Source organism: Podarcis bocagei (assembly GCF_964188305.1).
Source record: "Podarcis bocagei genome assembly, chromosome: 11".
Classification (NCBI taxonomy): Eukaryota; Metazoa; Chordata; class Lepidosauria; order Squamata; family Lacertidae; genus Podarcis; species Podarcis bocagei.
Genome location: NC_138136.1, coordinates 65,274,719 through 65,294,759, shown reverse-complemented (window position 1 = coordinate 65,294,759; position 20,041 = coordinate 65,274,719). Strand labels below are relative to the sequence as shown.

Sequence of the window (20,041 nt, the reverse complement as noted above, 5' to 3'; positions counted from 1 at the left end):
CTCTGGAGGAGTTAAAATATATTATAAAGGGAGTTTCAAAGGTTGGCTCAATGTCGAGCCTGTTTAAAAAGCAGATTTAGAACTTGCCTCAGATAACCTCCAGAACTCTGCAGCTAGTTCGGCGGCCATCTTCCTCCCTCGATAAGGGAAAACATCCAATCAGTGTTATTTTGCAACTCTTGAGGCCTTGGAGATTTGAAAGGATTAAAAGGCATTTTCACTGCCCACTTTAAAGGGCTGGTACATCACTGCTTGGTTTCATTCTCTGCTTTAAAACCACAGAGCGGCACCACAAACAATTTTGAGATTGTTACATTACTAGGCATGCAACATCAAAAATCCACTTTGCAAAAGAACCACATGCAAACACCAATTGATTCATTTCAGGCAGAGCAGGCCCCTGGCATTGTTATAAGAATTCAAAGGTCTCAAATATAGAATAAATATTTATAAATGCACACACATCTAAATATATAAGCCATGTGTCTGAACTAGTACAGGAGAGCAATCCTGAAGCCATTTTGACTCTTCCAATAACCTCAAATATTCCTCTGCAGTAAGGGAGGCAAATGGGGAAAGCCTTCCCATTGTCTTCCTGTCTTAAGGACGTATTTGTGGGTGAACAGGGTGAGCCTATGACCTGGATTCAAGAAGTAAAGGATTAACCATCACAAAAGAATGGCGAGACTACCCGGGTAATGCAATCAGCGGCCATTATCAGGCATCCTGGCAGACAGGATTTCTGCTGTAGACCACCTCCTTCTGTGATGTATGTATGATGATTTGGGGGTGGTCTTTGGCTAAGGGGGTTGGGCAGTGTCAAAAGTCTTTAAAGGTTCCTGCACACTTTTGTTCAGGGTCTCTCCCCCCTAGGAAGGAGCGGAGAGAACTCTGCTGCAACAGAAAACACAAAGATCTGCCTTGCTTTCCACTGGATCCTGCCTCCATCCATTCTTCTCTGACTGACCATGGAGCTAGGGGACTCAGAGTCCCAAGGGGAGTTGGGCAGCAAAAGCCAAACCCCATTTTTACATCAGCATCACTCGGGCAAGTGTCTTTGTGAGCGCAAAGGAACTTGCCTTGGCAGGAAGAAGGGGCAGCTTTTCTTCCAACCCACAGAATGATGTTCCTTGTCCCCTTGAACCTGGACCCACAAGCAAGCAAGCGGGGGGGGGGGGGCAGCAGGGGCACTTACCCCAAAGTTTGAAGCCGAGAAGCGGTCGGAGGCAGACACGTTGGTGGAGGCTGTTGTGTGAGCATAGTAAGCATTGATGTTGGCCAGCAAGGTGCTCATCACCGCTGGCACCCCCGGGCACATGTACTTGGAGGAGAGACATGCAAAATGCCTGGGGGAACAGAAGCCATGGGGGGCCATCAGGCAGAAGCTGCAGGGATGCTCAGAGCCATCTCAAGGAAGGACATGCGTAAGGTGCCTTTTATCTTCAAAAAAGACTCCCCTTCTCCTACCAAGCATCAACCCAACCTCTGTTGTGCCAGAAATCACAGGGTGACTGAGATGCTGGGGGCGGGCAGCAGCAGCTCATCCACTCCAACACACACACCCCTCCCTGCAAAAACCAGGCCACTGGGCGCAAGTCAAGAGCAAAAATCTCCTCCTCCCCACCCCCCATGCTTCCTCCAGAGCAAATGGCTCCAAGTGACTCAAGAGAGTGGATGAGGCACCATGCTATGGGGGTGGAGAGGGGCCTCAGGATGTAGCAGAGAGGCTCAGGTGTGTGGGGGAAGGGGAATCCCACTCATAACCCATAATAGGCACTGAAGATGAGCAAGACCATCCCATGATCCATCCCAAACAGAATGACACAGCAAAGAGCTTCACACCATACAGAAGCCTGGCTGCCAGGTGGTCCCGATGCTGCCAGGAAAGTCCTCTCTGCCTGACCCCCAGCACCAACGAGGCCACAACAGGGAGCACAGCTAACTAGCCTGCTGGTTTTACAAACCGCCTTAAAAGATGCGCCAGAATAAGGAAGCAGCTGGGAATAAACTTACCCAGTGCCCAGGAACCTAAGCCTCCCTGCCTCTGCCCAGCGCTCTGAGCGCAAGGACATTCCCAACAGCAAGACATCCTTTGCTGCCTCTCCTGGGAAGCAAATGCAGCAGCAGCAGGAGGAGGGCTCTCCCCACCTGAGACTCCCAGGACCTGGGATGCAGAGCAGAGCCTCCTGTTGCTTCAGCTCCTGCTTGGAATCTGGAGCAAGAGCCTCTCTGCTCCGCGCCGCCCTTCCCCTCCAGCAACTTTCCAGCAAGCCTTGCTCTGCCTCTCTCATTCTCGCCAACTCTATTAATTAGAGAGTGCTTCTCTCCTGTCAGTCTCGTGACATAATCCCCTTTCAAGCACTGTTTTCCCTTATTTATAGCAGTTTTTCTTTGACTGTTTACTTTAATCATCCCACAAGCTCTAGTGCTGGGGGAATGAGTTTTAAGTTTTCCTGCGGGAGGGCTTCTTTTCTGCACTTTAATGAGAGCAATTAAATGAGAAAATGCAAATGAGGCCACTTCCTTCCTGAGGACGGCAGGATGAGCCCAGAGGAACCTACAAGATCCCTGAGCCTCCCTGGGGGACCTGGATCCAGTTTCCCCAAGGGGAGCACCAGACGTATTCTGCTGGAGCCCCAGCCCCCTCCAGCCCCACCCGGCCCTGTCTCTGGCATCCCAGAATAAGGGAACAGCATTAAGACACAAGGCAGGCAGAAGCAGAGATCCTGCAGTTGGCAAAACTGGCAATTTAAATGGACGTATGCAAGGAGGACTCTGAAGGCTGACAAAGGCCAGGATCATATTCTGCAGAAGAGTTTGCAGAAGGCAGGTTTTTAAAGGACAATAGTTCTCAAAAGTCCCGCCATCACAACGTCCTGAGCTGCTCTCAGACTCGACTTTCTCGCATCAAAGACAAGCCCGCCCCTTCCTAACCAGGAAACCTTTCCACAATGGACCTTTCAGTGGCACCCAGAATGAAAGGAATGCTCGGCATCGGGCAGGAACTCACGTCATGGCCTGGTAGATGGACTCGATCCCGTAGCGCATGGCAAACTCGTCCACAATCTCCTGGCCTGTCTCATCAAAGTAAACCTTCCAGGCGTCATCCCCTTTGGCATCAGGAATCTTCACCACCCCGTTTCCTTGCACATCTGTCAGGTGGTGGAAGAGGTTCTGGAACAGAAAAGGAGCAGACCAGCACATCAACGCAGGGGCTGCTGCTGCCACAGACACGGACACAGCACTGCTTCGGGTGTGGACCCAACAGAAGGTCGGAGTGGTACAGAGCACCCTCATAGTTAGGTTCCCTTTATCATTGACATACATGGGGTACTCTTAAAGAACTCAGAAAGGGAAGAGCAGCTGCCTTCGTAGCTTGGGGAAACTTGTGGGGTTTCGTCCCCCACCCTCGCCTTCCCCCTGGCCTGAAGGCTGCTCTCTCCCCCTGCACTGCATCCTGACAACCTCTGCTGTCCCACCCAAATCTTTTCTGGTTAATCAACCCCTTCTGCAGAAAGCTCAAGCTCAAGGTGAGGGCTATTGCCAAGAACTTGTGTGAAGCGTTCAAATCCTCTCTGGGTGACCTCGACACCCTTTCTACTTCACAGGGGTGTTGTGAAGATACAATGGGCAGGGGATCGAATCAGGGCATGTCACCCGTCAGCTCTCTATGCAAAGGTGGGATAGAAGTGACCACAGAGATGCTGCCCTGGATGCCTGAGTGGTGGCATGCAGGGTCCAAAATGCTCCTCTTCTGGGTCTGAGCTACCAAGATCAGTGTGCTGCTTCTCTCCAACTATCCCTCTGCGTGGAGTTTCCATTTCCCACTCGCAGCTCCCCTGGCCTGATCCAGCAGGCTCTTCTTCTGTTCTCCACAAGTGAACCAGGTCACAGACTGGGCAGCTCTGCTGGGCAGGCAAAACCAGAGAAGGTTGTGAGGCCGGCCTGGAGCAAAGTGCTTCCTTAAACAGGCCAGGCAGCCCCAGAGGATGAGCCCGTTGGCGGCAAGGGGCCTGATGGCGAACCAGCTTGCCTGCTTCAACTCAGGTGGAGTTTGAACCACACTTCCCAGAGCAAAATGGGACTCCCTAAAGCGACCCCAATTAACCCCCCTTTTGGAGGGGCTATGAAACCATCAGGTGGCCGGTCAGTGAAAGAAGGTGAGGGAATGACTTAAGGAGATCACATACTGGTGTCCTGCTAGACATTCATTACTGGCCAGCTTTCTGTTCTTTGCTGCTGTCATGCAAATGAATTTCCTAATGACATCCCCGCTGGCTCAATTTTGGGCACAAATCATCTTTGAGCTTTCCGTCTTGTCAGCCTGCTCAGGGACAGCTCTTGTCCGCTCTGGGGCTCAGTAATGAACAGTCACACCACTGCAAAAGGCCCTTCAGCCAACGCAGCCGGAAAAGGACAATGTTGGGAAGATGGAGTCCATCTTCCTTTCTATTTGGTCCTTGTTGAAACTTTGAGGACATGACTGTCTAATCATCGCAGAACCAGGATTGTTCCAGGATTTTAATCGGAGCCCAGAGGCTGCAGTGCAGGAGATGCCAGCAGGCCACGAACTTGCTCATTCCTGACCAGCGACTAAAAGTCAGCACAACATCCTTGGAGCTAATAAATAAGCAAAGGAAACGGACGTGCCTCTCTTTCCCTAGGCAGGGGGCCACCCTGCACAAATCGAAGCAGGCTGTGCCCACAAGAGCAGGAGACTGTTTTGGGCAGCAGCCTGCAAATCTTTTCTGGAGAAGCTAACAAGGCACCCGAAGCCAAATCAGGACCTGGCATTCAGAGGCATCCCTGCCACCAACGGGGAGGCAGAGCAAAGCCAAGGAGTCTCGAAGCCATCAACAGCCCTCTCCTCCTCCCCCTCCACGAATCTGCTTCATCCTTCTTTAAAGCAGTCCAAGCTGGTGGCCGTCATGGCGTCTTGCAGGAGCGCAATCCATAGCTTAAGCATGTGTGAAGAAGGACATGCTTCTGTCTGTCCAGAATCTCCCCCCATTCTGCCCCACTAGCCTGCCAGTTTCCCCAGGAGTCCAAGAGACGCAGGCAAGAGAGAGGAGTTTCCAGAGTCAGAGGAACCGCCCTTTGGGATGCTGAATTCGCTGTGCCACAACATTCTTTTTGTAAGATGAGAAACGAAGCTGCCACCTTGGGCCTCCACCATGCTGCGGAGCTTACCTCATGAAGGCAGGTGTACTGGACATGGTAAGGGGCCACCTTTTCTTCACCTTTAATCTCCACGTTGATCTGCAGGCGAATGGCACCGGACACGGCAGACTTGTCTGTTCTTTTTTCTAAAAGGAAAAACGAGCCCATTTTCAAGAGGGAAACCCTGAGCCTCCCCTAACACAGTTTGGGTGTCCACAAAAGCACAGCAAGGTTGGCTGGAGGAAGAAAGGGGAGCGGCAGCCGGAGCCAACCCTGCGAGGGTTAACGTAAAACAAACAGCTAAACACATTATTAAGAGAAACTAAATAATAACTTAAAGATGGAGCAATGTGGAAAATTCAGGGTGGAAATTTTAAATAAAAAGAAACCACAAAAGTGGGGGAGGGAAGTCGAATATATGTGTACAGCGGACACTCGGGTTGCGAATGTGATCCATGCGGCATGCACATTCACAACCCACAGCGTTCGCAACCCGTGTCTGCGCACGTGTGGCTTGCACTTCTGAGCATGTGCAAAGCGCGATATAGCGCTTCTACGCATGCGCGACCGCTGAAACCCGGAAGTAACCCGTTCCAGTACTTCCAGGTTTCAGTGGTCCATAACCCGAAAAACACAACCTGAAGTGTCTGTAACCCGAGGTATCATGTTTGCAACCTGAGCATCCACTGTATGTGATTTGTGTCTTTGTAATTTGTATGTCTGTAAGTCTTTGAAAAACCAAAAAATTGAATTTTTTTCTTTTAAAAAGCAGAGTTAACCCTGCGCTCTGTACCCTAAGGCTAGGACTGCACCCCTTCCCCCATTTGGGGGCCTCTTAAAAGACCAGCGATGGGGCTCTGCAGATGGAGAGCTGTGCCAGCAAGACAGCTCTGCTCCTGCCTACCTGGCTCACAAGCAAACTTTGCAGCCCATTCTCCATTCTCTGCAGCCCTGTGTCCCCTCAGCCACTGCAGTGTCAGTGGCAGGATCCTGCCCTTGGCTACAAAAGCCTGGAGTTGGAGGCCTTGGGCTTCAAGAAACTGAAACAGCCCTTTGCTCCCAGGGGATCCAATTCCAGAGGAAGGAGACAAGGGAAGAGGCGGAAGGTGGCTTCCATGTCTTCAGAGCCCTGGGATGGCTCAGCCAAGAGTCAACTCAAGGATGCCTTGGGCGCACCTGCCTTGGAGCTGCCCATCAGGAAGATGGAGAACAGGACAACTTCACAAGCTGCGAGAGGAGTAGAGTTCCCTCTGTGACACAGCCAAGTGCCCCTCTCTGAAATGTCCCCCCCCCACAAACCTTCCCTTCCCACAAGAGCCCAGGCAAGAGAGCAGGAGACGGCTCAGCAGAGCAGGGGGGCAGCGGAGGACTCTTGCAGGCAAGCAAGCCCTCCCCCCAAACTCAGGCACCATCTGTCTCGAGCTCTCACCAAGCCAGACTCTTCCCCAAATATTGCTGCCTCGTGGGGGGTGTGAAAGAGAGGTGTCTGCGGACGGCTTTGCTTCTGCCCACAACACTCTTCTGGGGGGGTCTTCACGGCAGCTGTTCTCTTGCTTGTGTGCGCAGCGAGAGGCAGCGGATCTGGGTTCTGAGCCCAGCCAGAGGTTGCAGACACTCCTGGCAGTGCAGCCGAGTCAGAGCTCAGAAGGCAGCCCTGCAGGGAAAGGCTCAGGGAAGCCACTTCTGTGGCCTCTCTGCCAGACTCTGAGAGGGCTTCCAGGTGGAAAGATTTTGCAGCTTGTATTTTTGAGGCCCAGCAACTAAATTATTGGCTGAGCACAGACTGAAGTGGGTCTCTCTCTGTGTCTCTCTCACACAATTTCCCTTTATTTTTGAAGGTAGTCTGTCCACATGTCTACAAAGCTATATTTCCAACTGAAGCGAAGCAGCGTAGGCCCAAGAATGTTGAACCTGCCTACAAAGCAGACCTTCTACCCCTGAACTAAGCCCTGTTTCCCATTCAGCATCTGCCTAAATGCCAGCAAGCAAAGAGGTTTCTTACCCAGGTTGTACCAGACGTCCATCTCCCCACTGAGAGTTCGCACCTCAATAATGGTCTGCCCCAGAAAGTCATCAGACTCCCGTTTCAGCCTCTGTTTGACCCGGGACTTGATGTCGTCGTCTTCGTCCCAGACCCGCACTTTGATCCGATCGGAGGAATTATGGCACTCACTGAAAGCAAGCCAGGAAGAGGAGATCATGGGCGTGAGGAGGCTCCACAAGGCTGCCTGGGAGGGCAGGGAGAACGGCCCCCTTCCTCCCTGTGCAGTGCGGGACAGCAGGGGACGGAGTCAAGATAACAACAACAACAACAATTTATTATGTATACCCTGCCCATCTGACTGGGTTTCCCCAGCCACTCTTGGCGGCTTCCAACAGAATATTAAAATACAATAACCTATTAAACATTAAAAGCTTCCCTAAACAGGGCTGCCTTCAGATGTCTTCTAAAAGTCTGGTAGTTGTTTTTCTCTTTGGCATCTGGTGGGAGGGCGTTCCACTGGGAGGGCACCACCACCGAGAAGGCCCTCTGCCTGGTTCTCCGTAACATCACTTCTCGCAGTGAGGGAACCGCCAGAAGGCCCTCGGTGCTGGACCTCAGTGTCCAGGTAGAACGATGGGGGTGGAGACGCTCCTTCAGGTCTACTGGACCGAGGCTCCAAGAGCTCCAAACGAGCAGCGCACCAGCCTAAGTCTCAAGATGTTCAAGGAGGGAGCGCACTGTCGTGTACCTCAGTCTCCTGCCTTAAAAAAGTATCTCCCTCACTCCTCCACTGCCCCAAATGCCCTCTGCTGCATAAGGCTCAGCTTTCCTAAAGAAATGCACCATTTGCTGAGGAAAGGAGGGAGGATTGAGGGATTCCAGGCCAAAGGAAAGATGCAAAGCCACCACTTTGCATCCTTCCCCACATCCAGCTGAAATCTTGTACATATAAGCTGAGCCCGCCAGATGATGCTTCCCCCACCCAGAAGGGCCTGGAGATCTCTGCCAGCTATGAGGTTGGGAGACCTGAGACTTCTCAGAGGGAGGGAGCTGGCAGAGGGAGCTGGGCTCTGCCCGACAACTGCCTCTTTCCCAGGCAGCCCAATATGATGTTTCCTCAAGATGTGAAGACAGGCTGCCGTTTGCTTTTCACATCAGTTTAAAGCCATTGAGTCTCCAGTCGATACAAAAACAACCCTGCGTGTGATCTTGGCACGGAGCTTGGACAATCCCCAGCAGAAGCTGAGCTCATTCCCAGGAGGAAAAGCCTCTTCCTTGGTCCTGGATCCCCACAGGAATGCACTTTTGGAACCTGTCCGCACGGCTGCTTATTGCGACACAGGTAAAAATCACTTGACATGAACATTTGCCACTCCTGCGGCTGTTTCCTGGGGTGCTACACTGAGCAGAAAGGAACCAAGCCAGCATCTCACAGCTTGCTCTTGAATCCTTATGGAAAACCTGCTTTCCAGAGGCACACAGCCTTTTCAGAAGTCATTCTGGACGCAATCTCTGGTGTGCAAATGCGATATTGAAGCCATCCTAAAGGTACAAGGGACAGAGGATGCCTGTGTTTGGACTAAGGTCATTTTTGGGTCCACCTCTCTCCCCGCAGCCCCAGAACAGGTTTGTGTGTGTGTGTCTAGCAAGACGGGCTGGCTCCTGTGGCAAATGTCTCAGCTCACAAAGGGCAAGCGACAGAAAGGACGGAATGAAAGGCAGAGGCCCAGGTGGACCCATGATGGGAACAATTACTCATCCTAACCAGCCCTGGCAACCACCCAGCCTGGGGAGGAAAGCGCACGACCTGCCTCATCGCAGAGCCTGTGCTCACGGCTTGGGATTTAGCCTTTTTAAGAATGCACCATCTGTTGCCAAGCAACCCGAAGAAAATGAAGAAGAAAGTGAAAAAATGGGTCATGGGCGAACTGCGAAGCTTCTGTCAATCAGGACAGTGGCATTTCCCTTGCTCTCCCCCAAGCTTTTGCGGGGCTTCCAGTTGCCACTGACCTGTAACTCGGGATCCATTAATTGACACCTTTTAAACGCCTGGCAATTTGTACGGCTGAGAGTGAATTAAATGGGAGACATTCCCAGGGAGGCTGCCGTCCATCCGAAACCTTCCTGCCTTCGGCTCCCACTGGGAAGCAGAGCTCCATGCGGACTCATGGAAGGCCTCTCTCTGACTGTGCTCCTCTCGCTCCCCGGGGGTGGCGCTGCTCTGCCCTCTCTGGATGGGCCAGGGGGTGCCACCTCTCTTTTCGGGCTTAGAATCATAGAATTGCAGAGTCAGGAGGGACCCCAAGAGTCATCTAGCCCAACCCCTGCAGTGCAGGAATCTCAACTACTCTGGAAATGCTGCATCAAGCAGGCTTCTCGAGAGTCAAACGCACCAGTAGTTGGGGTGTGTGTGTGTGTGTGTGTGTGGAGAGAGAGAGCCTGAGACGCATATAATAAGCCCAAACACTGTGTTTCACAGAAACTCCAGTTTCTCCTTTTAGAAACCCCCATCCAACTTGGACTCCCTTCTCTTTGAGTATTTCTGACCTTGGGAATCTCACCCAGCAGCTCCTTTCCTTAAGCTTTTTGAAATTGGCCTTCTCAGAGCCAGAGTACAGGCTGGACCTCACCTTCCTGGCAGAGTTTGCATCCCAACAGATATCAGGGAAGTTGAAGTCTCCCATGACTTCTATAGCTCTCTTTTCTGAATGGTTGGTAATCTGCACCACCCAAGTCTTCAGTCTGGCTTGGAGGTCTATAGCAGACACCCCCCAGTAAGGTGCTTCTGTCTCCTACAGTTTTTACCCCTATACTCTCAATTTGTTTTCTATGCTCCAGTCATATATTTATTCACAAGTCTACACATCCTTCACATAAAACACAACTCCTCCTCTCTCAGAACCACACTCTGTGCATTTTTAACAGGATGACACTGCAAGTGGTCAAATGTGGGAAGTCTCTCTCTGCCCAAGTCATGCCAATGTTTCAGAAGCTGCCAGGCATGGTATTCTTCCAGCCACATGGCGATGTCGCTGGGTGCTTTGTGAGGAGGGGGAGGGGAGTTAGCGGGGTACTTTGTGATATATTTATTCCTTCGCTACCAAAGCCAGTCCAGCTGCTACAAGAGATGAGATGCCTCCCTGCAGCTGATGATCAATATCAGGTGTAGATGAGGCAGCCGCATGTAACAGTTTTGATTACCATTAAATCCTCTCGAACTAGCCAGCTGGGTGGTTAACTACAGTGTCGCTGCTTAAAAGCTTCCGCCTGGCTCTGTAATCTTTCTTGCAGGGGCCCAGCCTATTATCACGCTCAGCATCTCACCGAAATCCTGTGTTTATGCGTGATTATTCCCCTGATGAGCTGTGCTTTCTGATTCCCCCTTTGAGACAATTACATCTGGAGACGTCAGCAGAGGTTCGACATGCCCATGTCTTGGCTTTCCAGCTCCAGCCTTGTGAGCACGCAGCTCTTCTGCTTTCCAACGTCCGGAGGAAACTGGCTTCCCAGCCCAGGGGGAAGAGAAACTCCACTCCCGGTGCTGAACCCGCCCTGGGGCAACGGGAAGGGTCACTGGGTGGCAGCTGATCCCAGGATGTTCACGCACCCCTTTCAGCCCAACGCAAACATCAGCACAGTTGCAGAGGATTCCACCTCTCCTCCATTCATGCTCTTAAACCTGGAGGTGTCTCCGCAAACTATCGATGGGTTGCAGAATACTGTGTAAGGAACCTGCCAGGCCTCCTGTGGACAATGATTCTCCAGAGAACGACCAGGAAGCTTAATCTTTGTAACATGCGCAATTTTCTTGAAAACACAAACTGCCTCTTACACTCAGAATGGCGTGGGATCCTGCTGAGCTGCTCTAGCTCACAGAAGACCCACTTCATCCATTTTCATTCAACATCTGCTCTCAAGGAAGAGGAGCCTTGGCAGCTCAGATAGCCGACAAAAGTACCAAACGAAAAGGTCCCTTGGCTGACACTTAGGGGGTCTTCTGGGGGTTATGGGGCTCCTTTGCCCAGGGAGGGAGGAGGCCAAGAGGAGGAAGGGAAAAGCTGGCCAACTGCTGTGGAGGAGGAGACCCTTTTAAAGAAGCTGAGTGCCCATCAAACAAAGCTTGTCTGCAGCAGCCGTCTCCGCTTTAGGTTTAGCGTTAATTAAATGTGAAACGACAGCAGCAGCAACTTGAGGGCATCTCTTGTTAACTTGGCAACCACTTTGCAGACTAACAAAGTCCTTAGCTGCAGCTTTCCGCGCTCTCTAAGTCACTCTGCTGCCCGCCAGGTTTCCTGCCACTTGGGCACAGATACAGGGGTTGCACTGTTAACCGAGAAGCACCCTGCAGGCACCCTGATGCCCTTCCTGAAGCAAGATGAAGGGAGCATAATCCCTCTAACCAGGGCTGGCCCAAGACATTTGGGCACCTGAGGCGAACCACAAAATGGTCTCTCCTTCCCTGCTTGGGAATAAGGGCTGAATGAAAATCTACATCCATAATGGGGGGGGGGGGGACCGGGGATAAAGATCTACATTGGGATCTGCTGCACCTGTGGATCTTGCCGCCCGAGGCGGTTGCCTCACCTTGCCTCACCTTGCCTCATGGGTGGGCCGGCCCTGCCTCTGACGAATAGAGAACCAGAGGCCCATGTAAGTTTACTTTTTCCTTTTGCCTTGTCCTGAGAGCAGCTTACAAATAACCACTTAAATATCACTGATTTCAATAAAAGGAGCAAAAGTAGAAACAATACTCAAAGGTACTCAAAAATACAGTACAAATAAATAAAAAACCTGGTAACGATGACGGATCCCGGGCTTCCGGGTTGGTGCCTCCGGCAATGGCGGAATTCCTCTGGGACGAATTTGCCCCGTGGGAATTTGGGTCTGTACCGCCACGGCGAAGGCGGAGACCCGTAAAAATCACAGGCGGGAGAAGCCTGTGAACGTGGGATTCGGCGGGCACCTTTTGCGCCTCTCCTACTTGCAGGGAAACCCGGTTTCGGGGATCCGGAGCGATGTGGGGTGAGTGGCGCGGTGCTTCGAATCGTCTGCTTCTTCCACGGAGCAAAGCCGCATAGCTGTTGTCGGAGAGCACTGACCTTTTCCTGTGGACAATTTGACTCTAAAGTAATTAACCGTGAGTAGAGCTGAATTGGGAAGAATTGGATTTTTAAACGTTTAATCTGGCATCGAAACAAGGAGGTTCAATACAGGAAGTCCGCTCCCCCTTTTGTAGATAAACTGAAGCAAGGAGGCTGCAAGCTAAAGTCTTGGAAAGCCTTTTGTAAAAGACTAAATTTCCATCGGTAAAGAACTAACCCCCCCCCCTTTGGAGAGAGAAGAAGAGGGGGGGAAGTGGTGGACTGAATATGCCTGTAGGAGAGAGTTAAGAGAGTTAAAATACCGCCGCTCTGACCCTGGAAACGGGCTGCTATCAGGATTGATGTTTTTTGGAACGTCCATTGACAGCGTTTAGAATGTTCATTGACAGGTAGCTAAACAAGAGAATACATTGTTTCTACTGTCTCCGGTTGTTTTCAAAAAAAAGGAGGAAAGTAACTGAAAATTGAAACTAACTTTGGATTATTTAAAAAGTGTGTATAAGAGAGAACATACTGACAGATACAAATAGAAACTGTTTTCCCCTAGTGGAAGCTTTTGAAATTGGTTACAGGAGCTGGGCTAGGGGAATTTCCAGCTGCAAGATAAAAAAGTGTGAGACTTTGGAATTGACCTTGAATCTCTTAAGTGTTATGGCAAATGGAAAGGAAAAAACAGACGGGATGTCGACGGAAGAGGCCTTAGTGGCTGCATTATTGAAAATAAACGATTCGCTGGAACAACTTCACAAGAAAACAGACGTGATAAATGTGAAAATGGATGCTGCAAATATTGAAATTGACTTAATCGTAGAAAGTTTAAATAACTTGGGACAAAAGGTGAATACCAATTCAGAAACCACCCAGAAACTGACACAGGAATCTACTCTGATACGGCAAACTGCAGATGAAGTCAGGGGAAAAACCCTTGCTGCTGAATCTAAAGCAATACAACTGGAGAGGAGAGTCCCATCCATACAACCTGATGAACATAAGCTGACATTCGTTATGATTGAACTTAAAGAAGAACAGATGAATTTGAGGACCAGAGCCCTATCTGAACTGGAAAAGGAAAGCTTGACAGAGTTTCAGGAGGCGACAGGACTACCATTGGTTGAGAAAGAGAGGTATTTGGGGGTTAGTATGACCGCCAAAAATGTGAATCTGTTTAAGGATAACTGTGAAGGATGTTGGATTGAAGAGAAGGGGTTTTTGGAAATATGGACAAATCATAAGTTGTTACTGTTGGGCCGAGTTACTGTGTTGGGGATGAGAGCTGCTGTGTTGCTGGGGATGTTGCTTTTGTTTCAAACATTGCAAGCTTTGGATGGGATGGAGTGTTTCAGGAGGTGGCAGAGGGATGTTTCTAGAGTTGTTTGGCAGGGCAGGAAGCCTCGAGTAAAACTTAAGATACTGATGGATGCCAAAGAAGGAGGTGGACCTGCCCTGCCAGACCTTTAAATTTCGTTGTGAACCATCTGCTTTTTGCTGGTTGAGAGAATGGTTGCTTCTTGAAAGCACTGAAGTGTTGGACAATGGCAGACGAAGTTGATGGACTATATGGAATTGGCGAAAATGACTGGCAAAATCTGAGACCAGGGAGAAGAGTCGGTGGAAGAAGATTGGAAAAAGTTTAAAGACTATTTATAGAAATATTGTAAAATTAAGGAATGTTAGAAAAATGTTGGAACGAAGTTATATGGCTTTAGTAGAAATGTCATAAGGAATTAAGTATAAATAGATTAATAGAAAATTAAAGGAAAAATAAGGCAAGAATGTGTTAAGATAATTATAGGATAGAAAACAGAGTAAGATGGAAAGGAATTGCTGAAACAATTAATAGAAGTGGAAAAAGGGAGGTGTGAGGAGGTCGCTGGAAATAAGTGAATGAAATATAAGATATTGAAAATGTTTGAGGTGTTTTCAAATTGTTTTTGTTTGTTTTTGCTTTGTTTTGTTAGTCCATGTAGCGTTTTTGTATTGTATTTGTACTGTTTTTTCTCTTTTCTTTTTTGTTTGTATTGTTGTTTTGGAAATGTTGAAAAAGTAATAAATATCATTTTTAAAAAAAAATGATGACGGATCCCAAGTTCTGTTAAAAGGTCAGGAAAGCAGGAGGCTTAGCAGAGAGCAATGAGGAGGCCGGGTCAATGTGTCTGGAGCAGGCAAAGAAAGTGGGACAGCCCCACAGAAAAGGCCCTCTCTGCAGTGACAGCCCCCTCTAGCATCTGGAAGGGCCTGATTAGATCTCCACTGAAAGGGAGGTTCTTACAGGAAAAGAGCCCCCAGGGTATAAATAGCTTTCTTGGTTAGAATCAGCACTTTCCGATGGAAATCAGAAGCCAGTGAAGTTCCCCCAAATGAGTCCCAGCTAATATCTTGGCTGCTGTGCTCTGGAATAACCGACGTTTCCAAATGTTTTGCATAGGCAGCCCCATATATACTGCATAGCCGTCCTCCAACTGGGTGTTACCACAGCATGGATATCCAAGACAAGATCATCCCTTCCCAGAAGGGAAATCAGGAGTCATTGAAAGGCATCGGTTCTACTTAGGCATCTCTCAGCAAAGCTGGCTCCAAATGCAGCCCTGAGCTGCCCACAGGGGAAGTGCAGCCCTGTCGTCTACCTTTCATGGTCCAACACATCACTCAACAGCAGCACCTCCACCTTCCCGGGACTGAGCTCCAGCTCCTCAGCCCACACCCAGCCCATCATGGTGCCCAAACGTCCACAGCCTCTTCTGGATCAGATGGAAAGGCAGATACCCAAATCCCTGGCAAACCTCCCCTGTCAGTTTCAAGAAGACATTGAAGAGCTCGGGGGACAAGACAGAGCCCTGCAAAGCTATATTGTCCAATCGCCACAGACTGAGCCCCACCTTCTCAATCCAACCGTCAGAAAAGAGCAGCTCCGCCATAGCACCCAATCTTGAAAACACAAACTGCATCTCCAGCAGGTAATTCAGATGATCACCACAGTTGTACCTCCTGCCTCTACCAAGCAATTTCACTACACAAACCAGACAAGAAGCCAGACAACTGGGCCCCTTTCAATTGTCTTTCTCCAGAAATGCCTGTGGCTGGCTGGCTGGCTACCCCTTCTTGTGCCCCCGGATGCTGCTATCTTGAATCAGGGCTAAATAGATTATATTATTATTATTATTATTTCTATTATCATCATCATCATCACCACCATCATCAACAACTTTTGGCCTTTTTATTATTATTGAGATATTTGGCAGGTATTCCCCCCTCCCCCCAGTGTTTTGTAAACAAAAAGGACAACACGGGAATCTATGAAAGAAGAATGGAAAAAACGGCACACAAATACTTACAAGTGGAACTTTTCATCCCAAATGGGATTCAGGTTCCCAAATATGGTTTTTGTTCTCTTCTTTGTCTTGCCGACTTGGACTGTCACGTATGGGTCACTGGACCCCGTTTTGTCCTTGGCTTGCAGGCCTTGCGCACAGACCACTATGGGGGGAAAGGTGAAGGTTCAGAAAAAGACATCATTGTACCAAGACGGCACAGCTAAAGAAACACATGAGGCAGTTCCAGGGGCAGCTAAGGCACCTTCACCCCCCCCCCCAATGGCTCAGGCCGCCTTGCTGACCTGTGATGGTGATTTTGGCTGACCACTTGGAGGTACCGTCCAGAACGCTCTGCTTGACCGTCTTCATCTGCTGAGAGTGGGTCATTTTGCTCTCACTGAAGACATCTCTGATCAGATCAAAGATCTCTGGTTTGTTCCTCTCTCGGATCTTCATGCGATCCTTCATGGCCATGATGATGTTCTGGGTGCGATCCTCGGCCCCATGCTTCGAGGACTTCTCTGCTGCTCCTGCAAACAATGCGGAAAGGATTAGCAAGGGAAGGCTGGCAAGGAGCTGACTCCTTCGATCTGGCCGGAAAGAGGGCTGGGGAGCAAAACTGCTCTTGGAATCATGCTAGCTTTCCAGGAAGTAGGACCCAACTCAGTTCCCCTAAGCCAGGGCTGTGTGATATGCAAGACTGAGATTCCTGATACCACCCAAGGCTCAAATGCGATAGCTATGTAGCAGTCGGAAACAGAGCACTTCTTGCTAATGGGAGAGCTGCAAACATGGAGTGGTGCATGGGCACACACAGACAGGCAGACAGAAACAGTGTTTATAAGTAGAGGCTGAGTAGGGGGAAAGGGGATCCTGCTAGCCTGTAACTTAAAGGTCTTTTCCTGGCCAGATGACAGAACAGCATCCCAGCCTCAGGAGAACCTCCCCCCCTCGTGGCTTCTGGCTCCCCCAGCATCTTGCGCAGGGTGGTCACAAGGAGAGGGAAGCCTCCAACGGAACGTGCTTGCTGCACAGGAACTGGGGATCCCCTTGAGAGTTTTCCCCCAAGTGCCATTTGCCTTAGTGGAGAAATGTGCACCTTCCTCCTGCTGATGGTATGGGGGACATCTGTTAGGTAGGAGGGTAATGCCTGAAAATGATTTGTTCTTGGAACCCTAAAATAGGCTTTGCGATTTAAAATAAAAACCAGCGTTCCTTCTGCTGCCCAAACATTTCTTGACAGAGAGCCTGTGACGAAACTGGCGCTCACAAAGGCGGCACTTCAATCACCGCCTGAACACTCAGCACCAAGGTTTGTAAAAGGAAGAGAACGAGAATTCCCAGCTGCATCAAGCTGCCCCTTTTGCTCAAACAACCAGAGCGGAGTCGGAAGTGAGCCAGCTCCCAAAGCGGCTGGTTGGCTTCCAGGGTTTGAGTCAAGGATGCTGCAGCCTCACAGCTAAAAGCCCTGCAAGATGCGCCAGGGAGGGGGGCACCCTCCTCTCCCCCCTTACCTTCATTAGGGGAAATAGTCTCTCCCCTCTGCTCTGCCGGGGGGGGGGGGTTGAGGATGCTTTGTGATGGGGCTCCAGACCTTAACGGAACGTAGGCAAGCTACATGCTACTATCAAACTCAATTCAAAATGGCGCAGAACCAGAACCAAGATAAAGTGTGCACAAACCACGACTTAAGAAATAAGGATATGAAACCCAAGAAAAGGGGGCATCCAAATGGCAGAGTCTGTTTTCAATCCTTTGTTCTCCTGCAAGAGGATCCCGAAGTGTACAGATTTTTATGTATGTCCAAATAATGATCCCAGGTCATGGCATTCATGGCATACAAGCAACTGTTCTGAGCCCCTGTGAACCGTTGCTCCTGCCCTGAGAGGAGGCCGCAGTGTCAGCAGCTGAGGCTGGACCAGGTATCTGGCTCCCAGCTGGATGCCCAAGCACCTACAGAACCAGAGTCTGGACCATCCTGGGCGCCTTCTCCCGGGGCTCAAGGAACCCAGTGCCTCCCCTGCTGCCTAGACAGTCTGACAGCACCAGCCATGGAGTGCAGGAGAAGCGCTTGTGTTCAGACCACAGAAGGTCTACTACTCCAAAAGGGGTCAGAACCTCGGAGGGGCACATTTGTGGGCTTGAAAGGGCCACAGTTCCACCTCCAACCCTCTTTGGGAGCTCTCCTTGGTGCTGCGGAAGCCCACCTGCCTTGCTCCACCGGCTCCTCCTTGGTTGGGACCACAACAAGGCTCACTCACAGCCACTTCAAGTCACAGATAGAAAAGGGAACCTGCAGAGGAACAGACTTGACTTCTGGTGGGAGTGAACTTGCTCCCTTCTCTAAATGTTGACATTTGCAGCTGCAGACTCTTGCCATCTAAATTACTGCACAAACTTTGCTGCTTCTCCGGGCGCAAGAGTTCTCATGCAGCAGAGAGGAAGACACAGCAACAGACATGGCAAGGGTTCGGCCTAATTTGTCCAGTGCAGGACACTCCCTCTAAGTGCTTTGCCAAGGTCCTGGACTATGGTCTCTCATCTCTGCCCTGTTCCACACACCCCACAGATTTCCTTTCTGCATTCAGAAAGCAGGCCTCTTGACAAACCATGGTCGTGATTCAGATGAATAATATCAAGCAGCAATGGCCCGTCTAGTTCAACTCTAGGAAAAGACAGGCTGAGCAGGCAGCCTCAGCAAACTGCCAGTAGTGGGTCAACTCTCAGAAAACCAAACCAAAATTAGGCCTCATAGCTTCCCTGCAGGATTTGCCATCTGGGCATCAATGCATCTGCCGCACCTGTTGCATTCAAAATGTGAGATTTCTATTTCTGTGAAGCTGCAAACCAGGTGGACTTCTTTTTCTTTTTTACCTCCCTCACAGAGCCATCTGTTCTTCACAAGACAAAGGAGGCAATTTGCACACACAAAAACAAGAGGCAACTCCTCCTGGGACTCCATGGCTGAAATTATATTCAAAGTGATCCACCGAGACCAAAATGCTACTTGGCTAAAACATTCAGGTGCCAAGAGCAGAGGCAAGAAAGGAAGCACAAAGCCAGGCTGAGCATTGATGTCCTTCCCGCTGCATCAAGGAAGAGGGATGGGGCCAGCCCAGAACAAAGCTACGGCCCAAAGTGTCAGCTTTTCTGAGCTTTCACTCTTCCCAAAGACAGGAGGCCAAAGCAGTCAGAAGCTAACAAGGAAACAGCTTGTTTTCCCCATGGAGGGGGAAAGAGACCTCTCCTCCAAGAAGAGAAAGACAAAAACACAGCTTTCTATTTGTGATACAGACAGAAACCCACAAGAGTAAACTTGTTTTATTTTGGCTTTTCCTTCAACAAAAAAGAAAGGGGGGGGGGCCTCCCAGGACAGATGACATCAGTGAACAACAGTGGACTAGGTCAGATCCAGAGGGGAGGTTACCAAGCAGTCAGAGGCTCTCAGTCTAGAGAGGACACAGCTGTTTACAAGGTCCTTCTGGCCACTGAGGTCACTTGGGTCTCCTGTGCCAAGGCTGGGTTGAAGAACATCTCCACCTCCTGCAGGGCAGAGCTGGCTCACCTGCCTGTCCCACGGCAGGTGCTGCTGGACTCCAACTCTCCTGCGCCCCCAGGCCCCATGGGACGAGGGGAGATGTAGCCCAGCAACACTTGGGGGGGGGGGCCACCCATTACCCAGCCCCATCCAGAGCAGACGAAGCACCATCACCAGGGAGACCCGCTGTTCAGAATCTCAAGAGCCTTCTCTCCATTTCCTCGCCCCCATTTTTTAAGCCTTTCCATTCATTTGCCTCATTCCTCAAAAACAAGCCACTGAGAAACGCAACAAACGTGGCTGCCCTACAGCCCGCCCCCTCTGCCCCTAGCAGTTCTTGCCCCACAGGAAAGGGAGGGGCTACTCACTCTGCAGACAGTCGGCATTCAGCAGATCTTGGCACTTCTCGTGGCATTTGACCCCACACTCTGTGCAGCGCATCCCTTGCCGTGCGATGCCCCACAGCAGCCCCTCGCACTCGTAGCAGTAGGTGGGGGTGGTGGCTGTCCAGACCTCAAAGTTGTGGGGGGTTGTGCAGGAGATGGGGTAGATTAAGGCTTGCAAGGTCTTCTTATATACATGTGATTTCTGAAAGAGGAAGGCACAGGGAGTCACGGCCTGCGCAGGGGAAAGGCTTCAGCACGAGCGGCTGGCATTGTTTCGTTTAGGGATCAGGCCCCGTTTTCTTGAAGGGACAGAATACGGGACCCAGCCACACCTGCCAGATTTATGGGATGCCTGCCGGGGTCAGCCCTGAAGCAGAGCTGCCCTTCCAGGCAGTGCGCAGAGAGCAGCACTTACAGTGAACAGCTCCTTGCCAAACTCAGCCAGGACGTGTTCAGGGCCAGCGTTTCCAAACCAAAAGAGGCCGGGGGGGGGGGAATACTTTATTGCAGGAGAAGAGCTCCTCGAAAGTGCTAGCTGCCCCTAGTAACCAAAGCCAGAG

At 50.5% G+C, this 20,041-nt stretch overlaps 1 protein-coding gene across 10 annotated transcripts in view; it reads right to left on the bottom strand.

The window, feature by feature from the left end:
- UNC13B (unc-13 homolog B) overlaps positions 1–20,041 on the bottom strand; it is a 179,745-nt gene that overhangs the window by 44,766 nt on the left and 114,938 nt on the right. For 9 of the 10 annotated variants that reach the window (XM_081212557.1, XM_081212561.1, XM_081212563.1 and 6 more), the window contains 7 exons: positions 19,464–19,683; positions 15,860–16,087; positions 15,579–15,720; positions 7,163–7,332; positions 5,191–5,306; positions 3,011–3,174; positions 1,196–1,346 (listed from right to left, as the gene is read on the bottom strand). In XM_081212557.1, coding sequence (XP_081068683.1) covers positions 1,196–1,346; positions 3,011–3,174; positions 5,191–5,306; positions 7,163–7,332; positions 15,579–15,720; positions 15,860–16,087; positions 19,464–19,683 — 1,191 coding nt within the window. The remainder of the gene's footprint in view (positions 1–1,195; positions 1,347–3,010; positions 3,175–5,190; positions 5,307–7,162; positions 7,333–15,578; positions 15,721–15,859; positions 16,088–19,463; positions 19,684–20,041) is intronic. The other variant, XM_081212564.1, reaches the window with a different exon arrangement.